We start from the raw sequence: 20,703 nt of genomic DNA, 5'->3' as shown, positions 1-20,703 counted from the left end.
GTTTCACTCCTCTATCATTAGGGCAAGGGTGGGGAGGGGGGAGCAGTGATACACACAGCGTGATGAGACTCCACATGGGGGGCCGGATCTCATCAGACCCCCACAGAACAGTGTATACCGCTCGACCTATGCTACACACACTCAAGAAGAAAATAGCTCCTGAAGGACAATCACAGACTTTTTCAATTTTCCCACTGAAACTCTGAATCCTTCCTTCATTTATCTCCCTTCAGCTTACACTCCTGCTCAGTCTATCAGTCCCTCTACAGTAACTCTCTCTCTCTCTCTGTGTCTCTCTCTCTCTCTCTCTGGTCCATGCAGGGGTCAGGAAAACCCAGCTGTGTGACAGATAGCAAAGTCATTCATGACCTTGCAGTGGAAGCCACACCCTCTGTCCGCCACCTCTTAGACAGCATGTGTGTACGTATGTAGAATATATGTGTGTGTGTGTGTGTGTGTGTGTGTGTGTGTGTGTGTGTGTGTGTGTGTGTGTGTGTGTGTGTGTGTGTGTGTGTGTGTGTGTGTGTGTGTGTGTGTGTGTGTGTGTGTGTGTGTGTGTGTGTGTGTGTGTGTGTGTGTGTGTGTGTGTGTGTGTGTGTGTGTGTGTGTGTGTGTGTGCGTGTGAAGGAGAGAGAGAGAGACAGGCTTTGAGTGTTTGTTTTCAGTGCAGTTTAAGGGCAGGTCACCCAACATAAAAACACTTTGACTCGTTTTATTGTTGCCTGGGTCAGCACCGGCACAGTTGTCCCCGTGAGCTAACGTCTCTCCCTGGCTGTAGCCCCAAGGCACTGACCGACTATGCTTTACTGCTGCATTATGGCAGCTAAGCTTTCCCCAAAAATAAAACATCCTCTCTTAGTGGGCTGCAAAACAGGACAAACTAAATGTGCATCCTCCCTCTTTCAGACATTGTTCTGGTGAAATGTCAGGCTTTCTCCAGACAATGTGCTCCTCTTTGCTGCAGTGTTAGCCTGAGGCATGGATACAGCAGGAACCACTGCTGTATCCATGTCATCAAAGCAGTTGAGTCACTAAGCAACACAAGAACATGATGGTGAAAGAAGCAATATCCTCTTTGAATAGTGTCAGATATATGAGTGAAGTGGTCCTAGTTTCTGAAACGCTGATGTTGAGCGAGTGAGACATAGAGCCTGTCATCTGGTCTCATTAGCCAATGGCAATAATTCAAAACCTCCACCACAGTTCACTTGACAATAAAATAGTGTAACCTCTGTATGCACACATTTGCTGGGAAACTAATCACTGCACGTTATGCCCATCAACTTTAAAAAAAATAAGCTAAAAAAACTGCAGATGAATAAAAGTCAATTGTTTTTATACAAAAGCCATTGACAATCATATATACACACTAGCATGGCCACAAATTACTATTTTTGGACTTTTTAAGTCTATTAGTGGGATGCTTGTTTTTGACAGTCATGTGCATGGCTATGCTGAGCGCATTGTTATTCACCTGCATGGCCGAGGTGCAAGCAGCAGATTACAGTGCTGCGGGTAAACGGTTAGCCTCTGCCCTGGGCGCGAAGCCACAGGGCAAACTTGAAAAAAACTGTTCAATTAAAACAGAATTCTGCGCCACGGACGTTTCATATAACCTCGGGGCAAAACAGCATGTCGCATAAATATGTTTGGAAATAAGGTTACCTATTCGCTTGGAAATCAGCAGTGCCGACGTACCCCATTCAAGACAGAGGGTCAAGCGGTGTCCAACACATGATTAAAAAAAAACATAGCAACTTTCTCTTCTCTAACGCCGTCCTAATTTTTCCCTCCTTCCTTCCTTTCCTTTTTCTCGTCTTTATTTGCCAACATAGTCTGTTAGGGTCTGTGTATACTGTATGTCAGACCTGGTGTGTTGTGCTGACTCTGATCCTACAGTCTTTGGTATGACTATCAACTGAACTCAATGATTGTGGAGCTTGAGGACATTGACAAGAACACTGTCCACTGAAGGGGGTCAGGTGGGGCTTGGCGCTGGCTGAAGATATTGCATCCGACCAAGATGTAGGGTGAAAAAAAAGAGGAAGGAAAGAAAAAGTACAAGAAATGGAGGAAGAGAGCGTGTCACCAATCTTTTTCTACGCCACACAAACACCCCGGTCCTTTTTGATCCCAAAAAAAGCATTACGACTACTAGATAAAGCTGCCTATAAATAAGCACAGCTGGTGCAGATCTCAGGCAAGGCTGACAGTACAGCCTGTAGAGGCATTTGAAATGTGCCTAGCAATTCTTCAAAATAAAAAAAGGAACAGATATGACAGTACAGTTGAGATACAAAGTTCATGTGTCAACCTTCTCCTGCTGTCAACCGACATGTCTCCTCACCTGGCTTCCTCCAATATCCAACAACACAACATGTCAGAGCAAAAAAAAGAAACAGGCTGCCTGAGGTGAAAGTAAATGACTAAGTAGAAAAAGTTGAGGTTTCAATCCACAGAACTGCCAGAGAAGTTAGAGAAAAGAAGGCAGAGTCCTCCAAAGGGGGTGACACAACCAGTAAATGGCTCCAATGACCAAAAATGATTTTGTCGCCCCCATTTTATCCAAATATTTTTCAATTAACTGCCTGAAAATGTAAAACTATTCAGTCAAACAACAAACAAAAAAGATCTTAGGAACATCTGAAGTATTAGTGTTTCCCTGCCTTCATGTTCCTTTCATCATCTCATGAAACCTTAAGATATTTTAGAAGAAACACAAAAAGTTCCATGGTGGACACACTGATCGGTTTGACAAGTTTGAAAATGATTTGAATGAATCATGTGCTGTGGCCTCCACACAGCCACCAGATTTTAACCCACAAGTGATGAGTCTGACGCACACGGCTACTACCGTTGTCCTCTATCGCTGTTCTTAAACATTCGATTGGAAAAAGGTGATGTTCATCTCTCCAATAGAATCCAGAAATCTTAAGCACCTACAGCGCTGTAAAACACTTGATATGGGGTTTCCCTTTAATTTGTCAAAGGACTGTACTCAAACCATGCATGTGGGTGGTTGAGCCAACTAAAGTTCAGCTGTATGATTGTGCACCTTTTCCCAGCGATGCAATGCTGGTTGTACTTAGCCACAGAACTGTTCTCACATAATGGGAGACTGACAGACAGTGACAGAACGTAGGATTTAGACAGAAGTGCTGCGGCTGAGTACTGTGTGACAGAAGTCCAACACCAGGTGTTCTAGCGTCTGCAGGCAGTCAAAGAGCAGTGTTGCCTTGACAACTGTGATGCCTTGTTGATGATAATAGCCGAGCACCCTCGCCGCCAGCAGCCTACTGACACTACGTAATGCTTGTTCCTGTACCTGTCCACTGCATGTACTGTATGTGCACCTTCACGTCATCTTAATACACTGTTAGAACATTATTACAAAATAATTACACGCAGCAGTGCTTATACACTGACTCTGCTTTATCGGCAGCAGAACAGACAGCTTTTTGGACCATGTTTTTTGCTCTCCTTTTCCTTGACTTCCGAACAGTTCACCACTCACCACAGGCCATGCATCATGACGTATGGGACAGGGAGCATCTGATCCAGCAGACAAGCCATCTGTTCACCCGAGCCGCAGTGTGGGAGCTGATCAATACAGCCTCGGTGGACGGTGAATGTGGCTGCTGTGGTCTCCCACATGGACTGGGATAACGGATCAGCTTTTGGGTCACAATGGACTAATTGTACCAGCAGGCATGACCGCTGAGGTTCCTGCCTCCACACACCTCTTTGTGTTTCAACTCTTTTAATTAAGGAGCTGGGCAACAGAATTCCCTTACAGGCTTAGAGTTATTGGCAGCCTCGCAAACCAGGACTGATTGTTCAATTCTTGGATTTAGTGAGAAAAAGCTTTGTATGGCTAACACAGTGCCGTAATTTTGTCAGTGCGTCGCAGGGCCTTTGTGTGTGTTAATGCATCACACCATGTGTTCAAAATGAAGATTGAGAAACACCTAAACACACAGCACATTTGTATATAAACAAGACGTACATTTTAATTGAACGCTCTAGTGAGCTTTCTCTTGATCTGATTGAGGACAAATCAAGAGTCCTTCCCTCTTCCGCTGCATCAGCTGGTGATTTCTGAGCACATAGCCACTGCAGCATCCTACCACCTCATCCTCCTCCACTCTCTCTCTTCTCCTCCTCCCCCGCCCTCCCTCTCATCCCCCTCTCCTCCCCCTCCTCCTCCCCCTCTCCACCTGCTTTTAAATGCATGGCGTTGCCCTGCCAGGCCGGTCTATGCAGGCAGCATCTCTCTAGAGTGAAGGAGGAGGCCGTGGAACAGGATGGATGGTTATCTGCGTTTGCAAGAGGGGGGGGGGGGGGGGGGGTTCTGTAAGGGAAGGAGACAAGGTCGGAGTGAGCCAGCAAAGCCCCCCTGCTCTTCCATGTAGTACCAATAATCGATTGGGAGATGAGAGGCGACCTGAATCCGGACAGCTAAAGCGTCTGACTGAGAGGGAAATGGTTTAGCCCAGAGCTGTAGACTGTCCTGCTCCGAGCATCCACTAAAGTAAATAGGCCACAGGGCTTCACATGAAAACCCCTGAAATAGTCATAAAGAGCACTGCACTGGAATCAGGGTATGATTGTTGCCTACGGTACATTATTCTACCACTTCCCTTGAGAAATGTTCAGAGCACCCCCTTTTTATCATGGCAGATATGTAATCTCATGCAGCACATGCCATCTCCTGATGCATGGAGGAGAGAAAACAGCCTGGCAGGCTCCGACACACACGTCCCATATCCTCCTAACGCATTACTTTTTCAGGCTGCTGTACATTTTGCTCATCTGTTTCGTAACGGGAAACACCAGTCATGAAAAACAAAAAAAAGCCGGCTGGATTAAATCCTCTGCTGTGTATGGGTAGGCCCAGCTTCGCCGACACAACCTCCGATGGAGGGGTAAATGTGGAAGGCGACTTGACATGGTCATATTATCCCTAAATAAAACAATCGCTGTTTGAAGCACAGCGAAATTGACAACCGTTTCACAGCTACCTATACATCAGTCCTTTACGCACAGGATGCAGCTAGGGCCCTGCCTCCAAACAATAGGCCTATGCATAATTTTGAGCCATTCTCATACAAACATATGGCGATGGATAGCATAATGCTAGTCGGCCTTTGTCCGTGTTGGACTGATTTTGTTGGCGTGTTAGTGAATACCTGCGTGATTTCACACTTTAGGAAACCGAATCGATTCCGTTTGGGTCTCGGCGTTGTGCGCAACATTTGGACCGTTCGCCGTTACTAGTCACAACCAACCTGCCTATGCATCACTTCAGGGTACATATCGGGGTCACGAGAATCGCCTGCATATAGCCTGCACTCTCCATTACAGTGTGACTGCCGACGTCTTTTCCCTTGTTCAACCGCAAACGGGTCATTTAGTCAACAATGGCTGGTCATTAGACTACCCTCCATGCCTTGGTGAGGGTCACATGCTTCATTCAGCTCCTCTTGGGTTTTACAATAATACAGCGTCAAGCCTGTTATCCTCCAACTCACAGCCTCGTATGTTTTCCTTTTCTATCCGCAGAAAATAATTAAAGGCTTCATCCATCCAACGAAAAAAACAAATGACATCATCCTCTGAAAGCCACACAACCATGGAGTGAAGCATCGTAAATAAAACATAGCGGCTCTGTGATTGTGCTGTGCTCTTTATGGCTGCCTTTCTGTGTTTTACACTGCTCGATACATTGCTCTCCACTCACCAGGTTCAGCACGGTCTCCACGATGTCCCTGTTGCTAACCTCTCCGACCTGGATCAGGCCCACCAACACGGCGAATTTCATCTGGATATTCCTGATCGGGACGGCGGGGTTGATCACCCCGGCCGGGAGGACCATAGAGCCGGCTGAAGACACCATCCTTTCCCCGGTGGCGCCGGAGCCAGCGCCCGCGGTGACCTGCTGCTGCTGCTGCACGGAGGAGCCCGGCGGAGGATGGGGGTCTGTGTCCGCGAGCGAAGAAGCAGAGCCCGGGGGTGCTGAAGCCGGCTTCTCGCTCGACATTTCCCCTTGGAAAACAGGGAGGAGAGGAGCGGTCGCCGCTGTCTCTCACACCTGCTCTACAAGCTGCGTCTGCCTCTGCACAAAAAACATCCACTGCGCAGGAGGGGGGAAAACAAGGGAGAACGGCGTTTAAAAACAAGATAAAAAAAATCCACTAAAATCACCCTATCCTCCTGAAAATGTGTAGGGATTCATAAGGCTGGCAAAAAAGGATGGAGGTTTTGACAGAATGGTAGCCTACGCTTCGCCCTCTCTCTGTCTCTCTCCCCCTCTCATTGGCAGGTTGCAGTCAGTGCGGTCGTAGAGAAGACAACGCCATGTTGACGCCCCCTGTCTGCGGCAGCGCGCTCTTGCCACGCATGCGCAAATGGGGGGCTTTCTGGTAGGGCGCTGAAGCAGAAAAACATGGAGCAAACAAGCATGGCTTGATACCTCTTTTAGGTCCATGGTTCATACAGAGCACAGCACCACTTGAACAGCACTGTTTTTCTCTTTATTTATTTTTTCACCTGTGCACTTGTGAGTTTTCAATGATCCGACAGCTCTGGAGAAACTGAAGAAGAGTCAAATACTGTAGCAATAAAAAAAGAAGTGGTGGGACATATTGTGGGTGCTGTTTAGGGGGCAATTCAAATGGAGTTCATGCAGTTTAGGGAGTCTAGCTTCCAGACGGAGGCTGTTTATATATGCAGAAGAAGTCATCCATCTGTCCCACTTACTGCTGTCCCCTGTTTGACTCTGGTCCCTTTGTGTCCTCGTTTAGAATCACAGGATCACTCTCTCATCGTCTTTCTCCAACATCTTCACCTCTTTGCAAACATTTTCCTTCTTATACACACACACCTTCTCACCTCACTGTCTCTCTTCTTTGTCTGATTCAGGCCTTCTGTTTCACAAAGTAATTCCTATTTCTTCTAGGCACTAAAGTGGAATATAATACTCCGAAATGACTGCAGTAACATGCTGCCGTATCCATGCATTCTCCCTGGATGATACTACGATGTTCTGCATTCTTAACTGTCCCGTCTGTTTTTCCTTTCAGTTGTTCTGATGTCATGCTCTCATCTGAGCCTCCCATTCACATACTAACTCACTCACACACCTGCAGTATCCCCTCGTGGCTGCACAAACCATGGCTACTGGTTCACAACCTGTATGCATACATAAGCCTGTTTCACACTCCATGTGTTCTTCCACCGGGGCACATCTGCTGGCTAGGATTTCCATTAGCAAGGTGGCTTTAGAGGCCGATTCGTCACTCTGTCTGTGCGTATCTGTGCGTGTGTCTGTGTGTGTGTGTGTGTGTGTGTGTGTGTGTGTGTGTGTGTGTGTGTGTGTGTGTGTGTGTGTGTGTGTGTGTGTGTGTGTGTGTGTGTGTGTCTGAGTGTATTTTCATACAGGCAGGGACGGCAGTCTCTTTGGATGTCTCGCTTCTCACTTGCCTGGAGATGCTGACTGTTGACAGGGGTGACAAAGTGGTGGTGACATGGGATTGACATTTTCTGGCTTGCAAGTGTGAGCGTGTTCGAACACTGCGCAGCGGCGTGCATGTGCGCACACGTGAGATCATTAGAGAATTTCACAGATGAGCCGGGGCATCTAGTTTTATTTTTCTTCTTCTTTCCCCTCAACCCAATCTTCAGTAGAAAAGGAAACTAGTGAGACGACCCCGCACACACTGTCAAATGCACACTATGCTTGCAACTGTAACACTTCCCTGGCACTCAGAAGCAATTTCTTAAACTAACACGTTATCACACACACACACACACACACACACACACACACACACACACACACACACACACTCACACACACAAACGGCAGTGCTCTCTCTCCCTCTCACGCACACAAACACACTCCTCTTTGTGTTCAGACAAAAGGCTTACTCCTGCAGCTTTGTCATGATTCAACAAAAGACTTCTTTAACAGAAAGAGAGGTCTTAACCGGGATCTGGTTGGTGATTGGGTAAAAATTACCCAACGCGGTTCTCCTTGGCTCGCTCACTCTCACTCTCTCATCTCTCCCTTTCCACTCCCTCGCCTCCAGCAGAGGTGCCTCACTCACAGACAGGCAGTTATTTACCTCTCTGCTCCGGTGCACCGCTGTAGAGATGTGTGGAGGTGTGGGCTGATGATCAGAGTGCTGGGGCTTCAAAAGCTTTTTGTTTTTTTGCTTGTTTCCTGGTGATTCATCAGATATGGGTTTAGACAAGCAACTGTGAACTAGCTGTTACAATTGAATGGATGATCAAAAGATGTTAGCTTGCCTATTCTGCTTCTCAATGTCCATCTTCCAGTGGGGACAATTGAGAGAGCAGGCTTGTTGATGTGTAAAGGGCTGACCTCAGACAGTGATAATAACTTCCTGTTGTCACAGACAGATGTGAGTCATCATGGAGATCTGTGCAGGTGTGCATGTCCACATGCACTCCTGTGTGTCCATCCATGTTCCGTCTGTCTACAAGAGAGAGAGAGTGATGGAGAGAAAGCAATTGCACATCTTGCACAACACAGAGCAGCTTGCTTTTTCTTTACATGCAATTTGTCAGTCATTTACAATTATATTACTTCAGTGAACAGATCATGTTTCTTTCCGCCAACATTCACTGAGAATAAGCTTTTGATTAAAAGGCTAGGCAAGGCAAGGCAAGTTTATTTATATAGCTCAATTCAGACACAAGGCCACTCAAAGTGCTTTACAGGGGCAAGATTAGAATACATAAAACACATTATAAAACATTTAAAAGCGAATAAAAGAAGCAAATAAAATAAAAATTGCAGGTTAAAATGGAAACAAAAAAGTCTTCAGACTCGATTTAAAAGAACTGAGAGTTGCAGCAGACCTCAAGTTTTCTGGGAGTTTGTTCCAGATTTTTGGTGCATAATAACTAAAAGCTGCTTCTCCTTGTTTAGTCCTAACTCTAGGGACTGTAAGTAGACCTGTCCCAGACGACCTAAGGGCTCTGGACGGTTCATAACGTATCAGCATATCAGTAATGTATTTTGGCCCTAAACCATTTAGTGCTTTATAAACCAACATCAGTATTTTGAAATCAATTCTTTGAGTGACAGGAAGCCAGTGTAAAGACCTCAGAACTGGGGTAATGTGATCCACTTTTTTGGTCCTAGTGAGGACTCGAGCAGCAGCGTTCTGAATTAGCTGAAGCTGTCTGATAGATTTTTTTGGAAAGCCAGCAAGGACACTGTTATAGTAGTCAAGTCTACTAAAGATAAATGCATGGATAAGTTTTTCTAAATCTTGCTGAGACATAAGCCCTTTAATTCTTGATATGTTTTTTAGGTGGTAGTAGGCTGATTTATTAATTGATTTAATGTGTTTCTTGAAATTCAAGTCGGAGTCTACGATAACACCAAGATTTGATGAAGGCTGATGAGCTTAATTGGGTTGAATCCGATGCTTTTCTTTTCTGCTATTGACATAACTGTTTCTGAAATCAGGCAGCAGTACAGAAATAGAAAACCTCGGGCTGTCATATTGTTATGATGGTTTTAAAACAAGGTAAAGGTAATATTTTTTTATGTTACACATTGTTTGTGTTGCTGTCAATAAAAACATGTTTGTGTCATATTCAGCATTAAAAACACTTTATCAAAAAAGGTAAGGCAGTAAGGCCAAATAATGCAATTTATTGAGCAGAAATCGGAAAAATTACATTATTGAAAACTACTTTGTATAAACAGGTGTAAAAAAACCTTTCTCTATTGTGTTCTTTTCTCGCACGTTGTCTTGCATTGCTGAAAATTAAACTTAGCAATGGACAAAAAAAAAACGTCAAGGCCACACTCAGGCATTTATATATATATAGGTTTTTGAAATTGGCTCCTTTACTTTAGATCCTCTGCAATCTTGGGACTATATTCCTTGTCACATTTACTCAGTGACTCTAATACTGCTTTAATACTGAAAAGACAAGAAAGACAAAGCAACTTATTCAAGTGTTAAAGATTAAACACAGTTCCATCCTGCTCAAATCTCATAACCTCAATATTGGTCATGGTCATGTTTTAAGGATTACACACTCCTCTATTGGTTAAGAAGATTAGACCATCTTTTTTTACTCTTATGATCCTTCTTTTAAATAAACCCTCTGGATGACTTTAGAAGTGTGGGATGAAAGTTTAAACAAGCCCTTTTTGGTCTTAAGTCAAGGGAAAATTGGCTCTTTAGTTAAAAGATTGCTAATCTGTGGGAACACTCCCTTTGGTCTGGAAAGCAGTCACCAGGGAGCTGGTTGTATGACAGGGGTCACGACCTCTGAGACTGGGCTGCAACACAATGCTCCTGAACAGTTTGAGCGACAAAGAATAACCAAGCAGAGATGAAAGACGCACTTGAGTTTGATGGAGAAGCTTCCGTACAATATACGGCCCCCCTGAAGCCATTGAGTTAGCACGCCCAGCTCTGGAGAAAAAAAAAACTTACACCAAAAAACAACATCTGCACTTTGTTTTCTTCAGTGTATATATATCAATGATCTAGTAGGCTACAAACTCATTTGCGTCAACCCCCACAGACCCTTCAAAACCCTGATGGGTCAATTACTATGCGGTAGAGCATTGTTCAAACCCTCTGGACTTTATTAAACATTCTACCCAAGATCTCAAGATATCGAAAGAGCTCAAATCTGTCATGTTGAATTACTGTGCATGAACAGATGCACAACACAACCAGAATTTACAATGAAGAGGTTGGGGATGAGAGGATGTACGATTTTATCACAAATAATGATTTTAATTAAAAAAAAACACTTGCCGTATGTTGGTCGTGGTGAATTTACATTACAGGAACAATCGTGAATATTGATAATGAAAAAGCTTATGTCTAGCACGATAACTTACGGTTTATTGATTCCCAAAATATTTTGAACTTGCTCAAAGGGGAAACTGCTTCATCCCAGTCATTCCTAGATCCTAAACCTTTTACCGTGAAGGCTCGGTCTGTGCATTTTATCTGCCACATTATAAGTTTATTTTTTAAGAATGTTTGATTTGTTTTTCACAGACGAAAAACACATTTTACTTTGTAGAGGTATAGGCTACAATTTTAAATTAAAACCATAATGACTTTAAGCATTTTACTCAATAACCTAGGAGGCAGGGGTGTAGAATCATGCTTAAGAGCGGAATAATGTGTACTGTATTTGAAGCTATGCATAGAGAAAAAAATGCATTTAAGGTAAAGGGTAAAAGCCGCTTTTTAAGGCATGGCACACCTACACATGTGGTTTCACTCGTGGCCTGATTAGACTTCCTGTCCGAACACTTAGGTTATGCACACACTGTGCAAAGCAAAAGATGAAAGTATAGTTGATTACCTCGTTCGGTGAAAGCCACTTCCAATTATTTACCAGCAACTATCCATCATGCTCGCTATAAAAATGCACAAGCATTATTTATTTAAAAAAAACAGGGTCTTGAAACGGGCCCCGAGATCGTTAAGACCGCCCCTGCCCGCTTGTCATGCCGCCTGACGGAACGCTGCGCCTTCTCTCTGCCCGCCCGCCGAAACATCAATTGTTTACATTATATTATTCTTTCAAGACCTGAGTATTATGCCACCATCTGCACTTTTATTATTATTTGTTGCTATTGTATTGTTTTGTTGTTACTAATGGTAGTTAGATCATTTATGTTGTTGGGCTTTGCATGGCGTCCATACGCAATTTTACGCCCATGCTTAGGTTATGCACACACTGTGCAAAGCAAAAGATGAAAGTATAGTCGATTACCTCGTTCGGTGAAAGCCACTTCCAATTATTTACCAGCAACTATCCATCATGCTCGCTATAAAAAAAAATAGCTAAATTATTTATCTATAAGTGGCTATAATTGATATTTTTTAAACAGCCATTTAGCCTATCAAATGACTGTTTTGTGACAGACCTTGATTCACACTCGCTGCTTTCATGGCGTCGTCTTTGAGGATTTTGTAAGTAGGCCTACCTTCAGAAGAGCAGTAGGCTATGAGTTTTAAAACGTTCCTCTGGGTTTTCAGAAGAACAATTTTCAGGAAATCGAATGTTTTTCCCTGTGCAGTGACACACGAGAGGCACAAACTGGGGCTAAATATTCTCCTGCTAACAAGCTTAAGTGTTTGAGCCAAAGGAAGGTTTCAAAGTTTGTTATATTGACTTATTGACATAAAACAGATGTAACGTACATAATGGCTTGATTTCTAGTAGCTCTCTGTTCCAGGCGTCTTAATATTGGTTGCTGGTTGGTTGGACATACCCAAGAAGTTCAGAGTCATTGTTGATGTAAATGACATCAATTATGTCCAGCTTTGGATAAAAGTGTCCACTATATTGCATACCGTATACTGTGTATCTGCAGTAGTTATATGCTCACCTGTTCAGTATGGCTGTCATTCCTCATCCCAAACAAAATCATCTACATGATAAATCATATCATAAATCAAACCAGTGAATAGAATTAAAGCTGGGGTGGAGAATTTGGGGAGAAAATAGCAGTTGGGATAGAGATTTGAATCCAAATACCTCAACCGCTCCACTTGTTCTCTTTGGTCCCTCCCCTATGGTCCCTCCCTGACACGCTCTACACCAACAACGTCGGTGACAAAGTGAATGGACAGTCCCAACAGCCAATAATAACAGAGAATCTGACTTTTTTTTATTTTTTTTATAAATTGGTCAAAGTGTACCGCTCATGTTAATTTTGACCAATCAGAAATCACATACCCCAGCTTTAAAGCATAAGAAATAATAACATTCACAACTTTCCATTTTAGTAGAGTTAAAGGCCTACTTCACCGGTTTGAATATGAAGGTGTATTGAATTCTGAGATCCTATGTAGTATAAATGTGCAAAAAAAAATTAAATCGGTTCATCCTAGCCTGAGAAAAGGCAGAAAGAGTGTTTTTTTAACCCTATATTTCTCTTTCTCGTGACATCACAGAAAGAGAAATATAGGGTTAAAAAAAACGTACTTTGTAAATATTACTGTGATGTCACAGTAAAAGACATCACAGTAATATGTCACAGTAATGTGATGTCACAGTAAAAGACATCACAGTAATATTTACAAAGTACGATTTTTTTAACCCTATATTTCTCTTTCTGTGATGTCACGAGAAAGAGAACTACAGGGTTAAAAAAAACACTCTTTCTGCCTTTTCTCAGGCTAGGATGAACCGATTTAAAAAAAAATCGCACATTTATACTATATAGGATGTCAGAATTCAATACACCTTCATATTCAAACCGGTGAAGTAGGCCTTTAAGCTTTACTGTGGGGCAACTCTGCTCATATGAGAACCATGTGAAAACTCACAGATGTTCGCAGTATTGCGCAACGATAACCATGAATCTTGATACACATGGGTACGTACACAAAACTACAATATATATATATATATCCTTCTGGTTTACAAAAACGACCCTGTCAATGATAGAATGACTTCACACTTCAGTAAGGATTTTTTCATGGTCTCGCTCCACTTGTTTGCCTTTAAAGTAAGAAATGTGATCATGGACCTTGGTAACGTAAGAACATGTGAAATATTGCAAAACAATGGCTACTTAATTATGTTATGTTTACGACATCTGTGTGGGTATTTGTACGGCACAGGATGTTTTTTCCAATTTTTTTTCACAGGATTTTCATCTGATGCAATATGTGCAGCAGCGTTGAAATCATATTTTCTCGACTGTTGACCTAGTGCATTATCATTCTGTTCCTTTTTAATATCCCCTCTTTTGCAGCACACAAATCAAACATGATCCTCATTGACTGTGCATAGTTTTTCTTATAATATGCTGCCAATACTTTACATCAAGGATACTGTAGCTTACAAGAACACAACTACAAACATGGTCTCATCCATTATTCATTAATTGGATAATTTATTCATCAATGACCTTATCATGGTAGACTAGGGGAAGTCAATGGATTAGCCAGCAGTCTCAAAGGAGATACATGTGTTTTGTTTTTCCCTTGTGTTCCGCTCTCTCTATCTCTGCCCTGCACCTTTCAGGATATAGTGGTGCAGATACAGAGCCTACGGCATCCAAATTCCATCCCCACAGACATCAACTGAGTTCTTAAGACACCGTTAAAAAATGTTCTCCTTAATGACTAGAGGCAGGGGTGGACTGGCCATCTGGCATACCGGGCATCGTCCCGGTGGGCCGGCAGGCATTTTGGGCCGGACCGGGTCCATTTATAAAAAAAAAAAAAAAAAAAAAAATTAAAAATCTTTTTTTTTTTTTTTTTTTTTTTTTTCATGGACCCTCGGCTGTGTGACTCGGCCCGGCCCGGCCAAGTCACACAGCCGAGGGCCGAGGGCCCTTCCCTCTCGGGAGTGCCATGGACATATAATTGTGCGTGCAGGCTGTCAACTTCACCTGAAAGTTGAATAAAACTTTGTCCCAGGCCATTACTCATTATGATTGGTTCTAGGCTGGGCCTGGCCCAATCACACACACAGCAGAGGGCCGCCCATTCAGAGGCTGCATTAAATTGTATTATCATGCATTCAACTTCTACTCCGTAATTATGAGCATCTGACGATGGTCAGTTACGTTCAGGGCCGTCGGACTGCGGACAGGCTTGGGGAGCCCAAGGCAGAGGGGGGCTGCACCCAAAAAAATATATATAGCCTATATATATTTTTTTTTTACTGGCTCAATATAGGCCCCTGATCTTTGAAGGCCCAGAAAAACGTTATTTAGGGAAAAAAAAGATTTCATGGGCCTTTCATTCGTCAGTACATTTATGTTATTTTTTAAATAACATTGTTCGGGGCTACGAAGATCAGGGGCCTATATTGGGCCATTAAAAAATACAAACAAAGGAAAAAAAATCCCGAAGCTGACTGGATTTTTTAAACATGTACATTTCTTCTTTCTGCTTTTTGGTCATCTGTGTCTATACATTATTCCAGCAAATAATAGCCTACTAAATAGCTTACATAGGAAACAGTTGATTTATCCTTAGTTTTCTCTTCAAAGTGCACCAGATTGATGAATTTTACTTTAACATTTGAAAAAAAATCTTCCGGGGGAGCATTCCCCCGGACCCCTCTAGAACAGTGGTTCTCAACCGGTGGGGCGCGCCCCCCCCCCCGGGGGATGAAAAAAATCTTAATCTTAATCTTAATTTTTTTTTTTTTTTTTTTTTTTGTAATTTAAATTTTATTCCTGATATGTAGCCTAGTTCAGAGATGATATGTATTTTTTTTTCTTTCTTAACTTTTTTTGATAGGTAGTTGCCAAGTTCATCACACAAACACTCCAATCCACTGATATGAGATCAGTTTGCAATTTTCAAGTACTGAATTAATGGTAGGACTGGCCACTAGAACTGGTCTCTGGTCAGCAAAGGTCTTGAAAACAGCATAAGTGTGCTTGTGACATGCGTGCCACCCATGCATGTGTATGGGCACGTGTCCCGGCAGATTTTTGAAATCTGAATAAAAAAATTTAAGTTTGTAGTTAGCAAGTGTAACATGTTCTTAGCAAGGGCAGACTTTCATAAATAAAGGTTTATTTTTTTAGCAAGATATTTGGTCAAAATCTAGTTGTCATCCGTCCCTCTGTCCAGTTGTTAGGCATCTGGCTGCTAGCAAGTTATGTTGTCTTGCTAATTTTACTATTCATCTGAACTGAAATGAATAATGACTTTTTCCTTTATTATCTTCGCCAGAATGCACCAGAATGCTTAGATTAAATGTTAAAAACACAAAAAAATATTCTGGGGGGGATGCCCCCAGACCCCCCTTCAGGGGTTTAGTTTTCTGAAAAAAAAAAACATTTCCTCAGTGTCACATAAAAGTGCACCAGAATTTAACGTTAAATTATAAGAAATTTCCGGACCCCAACCCTAAACCCAATGTTCAACTCAAAGGTGCGCCACTGGCCTAGCCCTTGTGATAATAACAATAATAGAGTATCTATCTATCTATCTATCTATCTATCTATCTATCTATCTATCTATCTATCTATCTATCTATCTATCTATCTATCTATCTATCTATCTATCTATCTATCTATCTATCTATCTGTGTAGGGTGGTGTGTGTGTGTGTGTGTGTGTGGGGGGGGGGGGGGTGTCAGGGTCGGTGGGGGGGCCCAACTGCAATGACCCAGCTTTGGGGGGGCCCAGCTTACAGAAGGTTGAGAACCCCTGCTCTAGAAGGTCCAGGGTCCACGACACAGTCTCCCAAATTCCTGTGAGAAACACTGTGTGTGTGCATGGTTATTAAGAGTCAGTAGACCAGGGGTTGTGTTCAAGTACGCGTAATGATTTGGTCATTCATCAATAGAAACATTGTGTTGTTATCTGGCTCAGAGAGTGAGCAGTCACTCATACGTTTTGGACTATAGACAAACATAGCTTTTACATGTTTGTATTGTAAGACTGCCTCTCAGAGGGCCCATCAGGACTTCCTGTATAGGGGCCCAGAATTTGGAGCAACGCCCCTGCCTCCACATATCGTATAAATAATCATGGTGGGCTGCCATGGCCAAAAATGCCAGGGCTGAATTTTTGTCCCAGTCCACCCCTGACTAGAGGTAAGATATTTTTTCCTCAAATCGATTTTTTTTTGTGATTTAAAGGTGCACTATGCAGTTTCGCAGGAGGGGGATTTGTTTACATTTGCAGAGCCTGCAGTTAACAAAACATATTTAGTCTACATGTAACTCTCAGTAATGAGTAATTAAAACTAAAACATTTAAGGCACCTGGAACCAAAAGTAAGACTAGAATATGTTTGTCCACAGAATGGTGGGCCCGCTGCTGTAAACAATAACAATGAAAAAGTAACTTTTCAGCTCTCTAACTTCAAACAATGTTCTAGGGATCCGATTGTCCTATGGGGAAAGTTTGTTTATTCAGTTTTCATACCTTGGAAAACATTACCTCTCTGAAACAACCAAAGTTACATAGTGCACACAGTGGTTCAGATAAGTCAGCACTCAACGGCTCTGTTATGGAGGCGAGGACAAGAGACGAAGTGAAAGGTAAGCAACACATTTAAAGTTTAAAATAGGCCTATATACAGTAGTCTATTTAAGTGGGCATATATTTTCCTACATTATTACAATACAGACTGAATAACTTTCTTCATTGAAAAAGCACTTAGGCCAACGTTTTTATTGTAGTTAGCCTAAGCAAGCCTATAGTAGGCTATAGCCTAGGCCTACCTTTTGTGCATTTTTTCCGAATAAAATTACTATGCAGTAGGCCTATTACTTTTTTACCACTCAATATAATGAGATAATCAGGCATGGGGAGAACGGGGTAATCTGAGCCACTTTTTACATTTGCTCCCCTCTAAAGGCCTTTGCACACCGGGCGCGTTTTATTCGTGCGATTAATCCGTTTATTAACGAACGTATACAGAGTCAATACAAGCTTCCACACCAGCGCCGTCATTTCGCATCGCGAATTTGCGTTTTTTATTTTTTCGAACTGAGTTCGATTTTTCTGGGACGTCGCTTCTAAAGTGGGACGCGACAAAATTCACATTTCAAAACATTCGCTTTTACGTTGCGTTTATTCGCGTCGCGCCCGGTGTGCAAAGGCCTTAAGCGAGCTAAAATGATTTATCACTCAAATTTGCACATTTCCCATTAATTCAGGATGTTTCCTAAAAATCGGCATTAGCAGAATTTCTTCAAGACAAAGGGCAGTGAAAATATGATTGTTTTAAAAAAAGTTGTCATGTGGCTCACTTTACCCCAGCTGTGGGGTAAACTGATCCACTTACTTTTTCCACTCTGAAACTACCATAACAACACATATTGTAACAGTTAGAATCCTGAAAGCTAGCCAGTAGCCACACATTCCAGAACTAATGTCTGACTAGTAAAAGAATGATGGGGTTTGGTCAATTAAGCAAAGCAAATTTTCTAAACACTTGAAAGTAACTCTGAACAAAAATACAACATATTATAATTCAAAAGGTTTTAATAAGATTCAAATGAAAGATAGAACCAGTTAGATTGGAACACAGTCTGGGGGTCAGAACACAGGACCCTTAGAGCCAGCTAGTGTCTGGGGGTCAAAGCATAGGAAAATCAGAACCAGCGAGAACAGCCTGGGACTCAGAACACAGGAGAAGACCCAACTGGATTCTAACATCAGCCTGTCATACTCTACAACACATGTGTCAAACTCAATCTGGCCCGCGACACGTTTTGATCACACGTTTTGATCTGGCCCGTGAATCAATTCGGCCGATTTGAATCAATTCCGAATAAATAAATAAATAGAAAAAAATTCTTCTTCATGGAGCCTGTGCCATATCCGCACGTCGCATACGCTCCCAACTGTTAGGAAACTTACGTGGCTTACAGCTAGGAATGTCTGCTGAAAGTTCTACAGCTCAGGATTTTAAGCCATGAATTGATGAACTTGCATCTAAGAAGAGCTGTCAGTTTTCTGAGGGCTGTAAATAGGCCAATATATGTGGCCAAATAGCATGCTAATATTGATGATTGATTGTGTCAAGTGTCTAAGGCAGTGGTGTCTAACATCCGGCCCGCGACTTGTAGAGCACACATTTCTGAGCATTTAAAAAAAAAGTAAGTTAAATTAAAATTTTATTAAATTGGGAAACACGTATTCCAAAACGACAAATAACCTCTGTATTTAAAAATAAATCAAAACAGTAGAAGTTGCACTTTTATTTAATTGTATTTTGTACTGTCTGCATGTTTGCACAAAATGTGTCCCTGTACATATAGTAAACAAAATTGGACAACTGTAAGGTCAGTGCCTGTTGTATTTGTGTATTCAAATAACCAGTTGTTTATTTCATTAGTGCGTATTGGCATCTTTGAGCAAAATACCCCCAAAACTTTGGGCCGCACCTCCTATTCCCATGGCCAGCAGCAACCTTTACTAAAACATTTCCTGGGGGCTACAGAGATCCGTTGTGATCCGTGATAATGTAGGTTACATATGTAGGCTGAGTTATAAAGCATATAACTGAAAAACAAAGCTATCGATTTGGAGTTGACATTTTGGAGTTGACATATGTACGTTATTTTGCCATTATTTTACTGGTCCGGCCCACTTGAGATCAGAGAGGCTGTATGTGGCCCTCGAACCAAAATGAGTTTGACACCCCTGCTCTACAACTAGGCCTACTCTACATTCCAGCCCTGAAGGTTACAGGGAAAGATGAGAAGGTGCTCTTTCCGTGTGGTTGCCCCAGGTCGTCTTCTTGGTGTATTTCCTTGGCATGATGGCTTTTCTACAATGTGCATGACATTAAAATAAAACATATGTCATGTAATATTACATTAAAATATGTTTAAGACTAAACTTAACTTGTGCCTCATGGTGGGGGAAAGTGACAGTGTCTCACTTTCCCCCACAGCATTTGGCTCACTTTCCCCCACCATGACAATTTGAGAAAAAACTACCTCTCTTAGCATTTCAGGCAAATCTTTAGCTAATATCATCACATGGTTCATCAAGTATGATAGAAGTTTTTCTACGTGAATACATTTGCTTTGGCACAACAGTTGATTAAGTTGACAGCAAGAAAATTTACTTTTACATGCAAAATACCTATTTTGGTGAAAAAAACATGCTTACCACAGCACCATGAGGTCCTCTCTTTCATGGCCAAGGGGAAATGAGAGGGGCTTGAAAACATATATCTCACATGACCACAAATGTTTTCCGTTGCCTAGATACAGGGGGTGGCTCACATTACCCGATGCCTCAGATTCCCCTGTTCTCCCCTATATTTGGCAAATATTCAGGGTAACTTACTCGAGGACGTTCCTCCGATGTCCATAGCGAATAACATCTGCTTCAAACCATAGAAAAAAGATGCACCTTAAAGGCCTTTGCACACAAGCTTCCACACCAGCGCCGTCATTTCGCATCGCGAATTTGCGTTTTTAATTTTTTCGAACAGAGTTCGATTTTTCTGGGACGTCGCTTCTAAAGTGAGACGCGACAAAATTCACATTTCAAAACATTCGCTTTTACGTTGCGTTTATTCGCGTCGCGCCCGGTGTGCAAAGGCCTTTATTCGTCATAGGCCTACTGCTCATAGCCAATTTGGTGTAAATGTTCACATCTCTATAGGCTAACAAAAAACGGGGCTAAAGTAGCACCTTACAGCTAGCTTCCTGACATGTTTACATTCCCCAAAGCCTTCAATTTATGGGAATTGTAGTAATTACCTAATTAGAATAGGGTTAGGGTAGATAACCGAATAATAAAGTTACTACAGCCATAGCATGTAGGCCTAGGCCTACTATTCAGTCATGCATACTCCTTATATTTATGGAACACAGTCGCTCTCCTCTGTCCATTGATATTAATTCCGAGGGAGGAAAATATGTAATGTAGCCTAATGGTCCATGATTGGACAGGGGTAGTAGCATATATAGATAGTATAAAAATAGTGGTAGTAAGCTTTCGTGGGAATTGCACTTCCTGTTTTCTCCAGAAGAGGTCCCCCTTAAATCATTTTGCAGGGTCAACCTGCAAAATGCGGTACGCCCTCTGCATTTGTAACTACTATAGCTACTATAGCCTATATTGATTTAGAGGGAGCACTTTCATATACAATTGCACTCTCTTTGGAGTAACCAATGTGTTCACGATTTCATATTTCTCTGCTTATTTGCTGCCATTAAATAAATCTGAAAT

The 20,703-nt window shown here is 42.3% G+C and overlaps 1 protein-coding gene across 3 annotated transcripts in view; it reads right to left on the bottom strand.

Moving 5' to 3' along the window:
* The window catches only part of nbeaa (neurobeachin a), a gene marked incomplete at both ends in the record, with an annotated part of 89,681 nt that extends 83,641 nt beyond the window's left edge, over positions 1-6,040 (bottom strand). For all 3 annotated transcript variants that reach the window (XM_080040668.1, XM_080040670.1, XM_080040669.1), the window contains one exon: positions 5,741-6,040. In XM_080040668.1, the coding sequence (XP_079896794.1) occupies positions 5,741-6,040 (300 nt within the window). The remainder of the gene's footprint in view (positions 1-5,740) is intronic.
* Positions 6,041-20,703: the final 14,663 nt, after the last annotated feature.

The sequence above is a fragment of the Ammodytes marinus genome (genome assembly GCF_949987685.1).
Source record: "Ammodytes marinus genome assembly, chromosome: 14".
NCBI classification, from domain to species: domain Eukaryota; kingdom Metazoa; phylum Chordata; class Actinopteri; order Uranoscopiformes; family Ammodytidae; genus Ammodytes; species Ammodytes marinus.
Note: the sequence above shows the minus strand (reverse complement) of the source record. Positions and strands in the feature narration are given on the sequence as shown.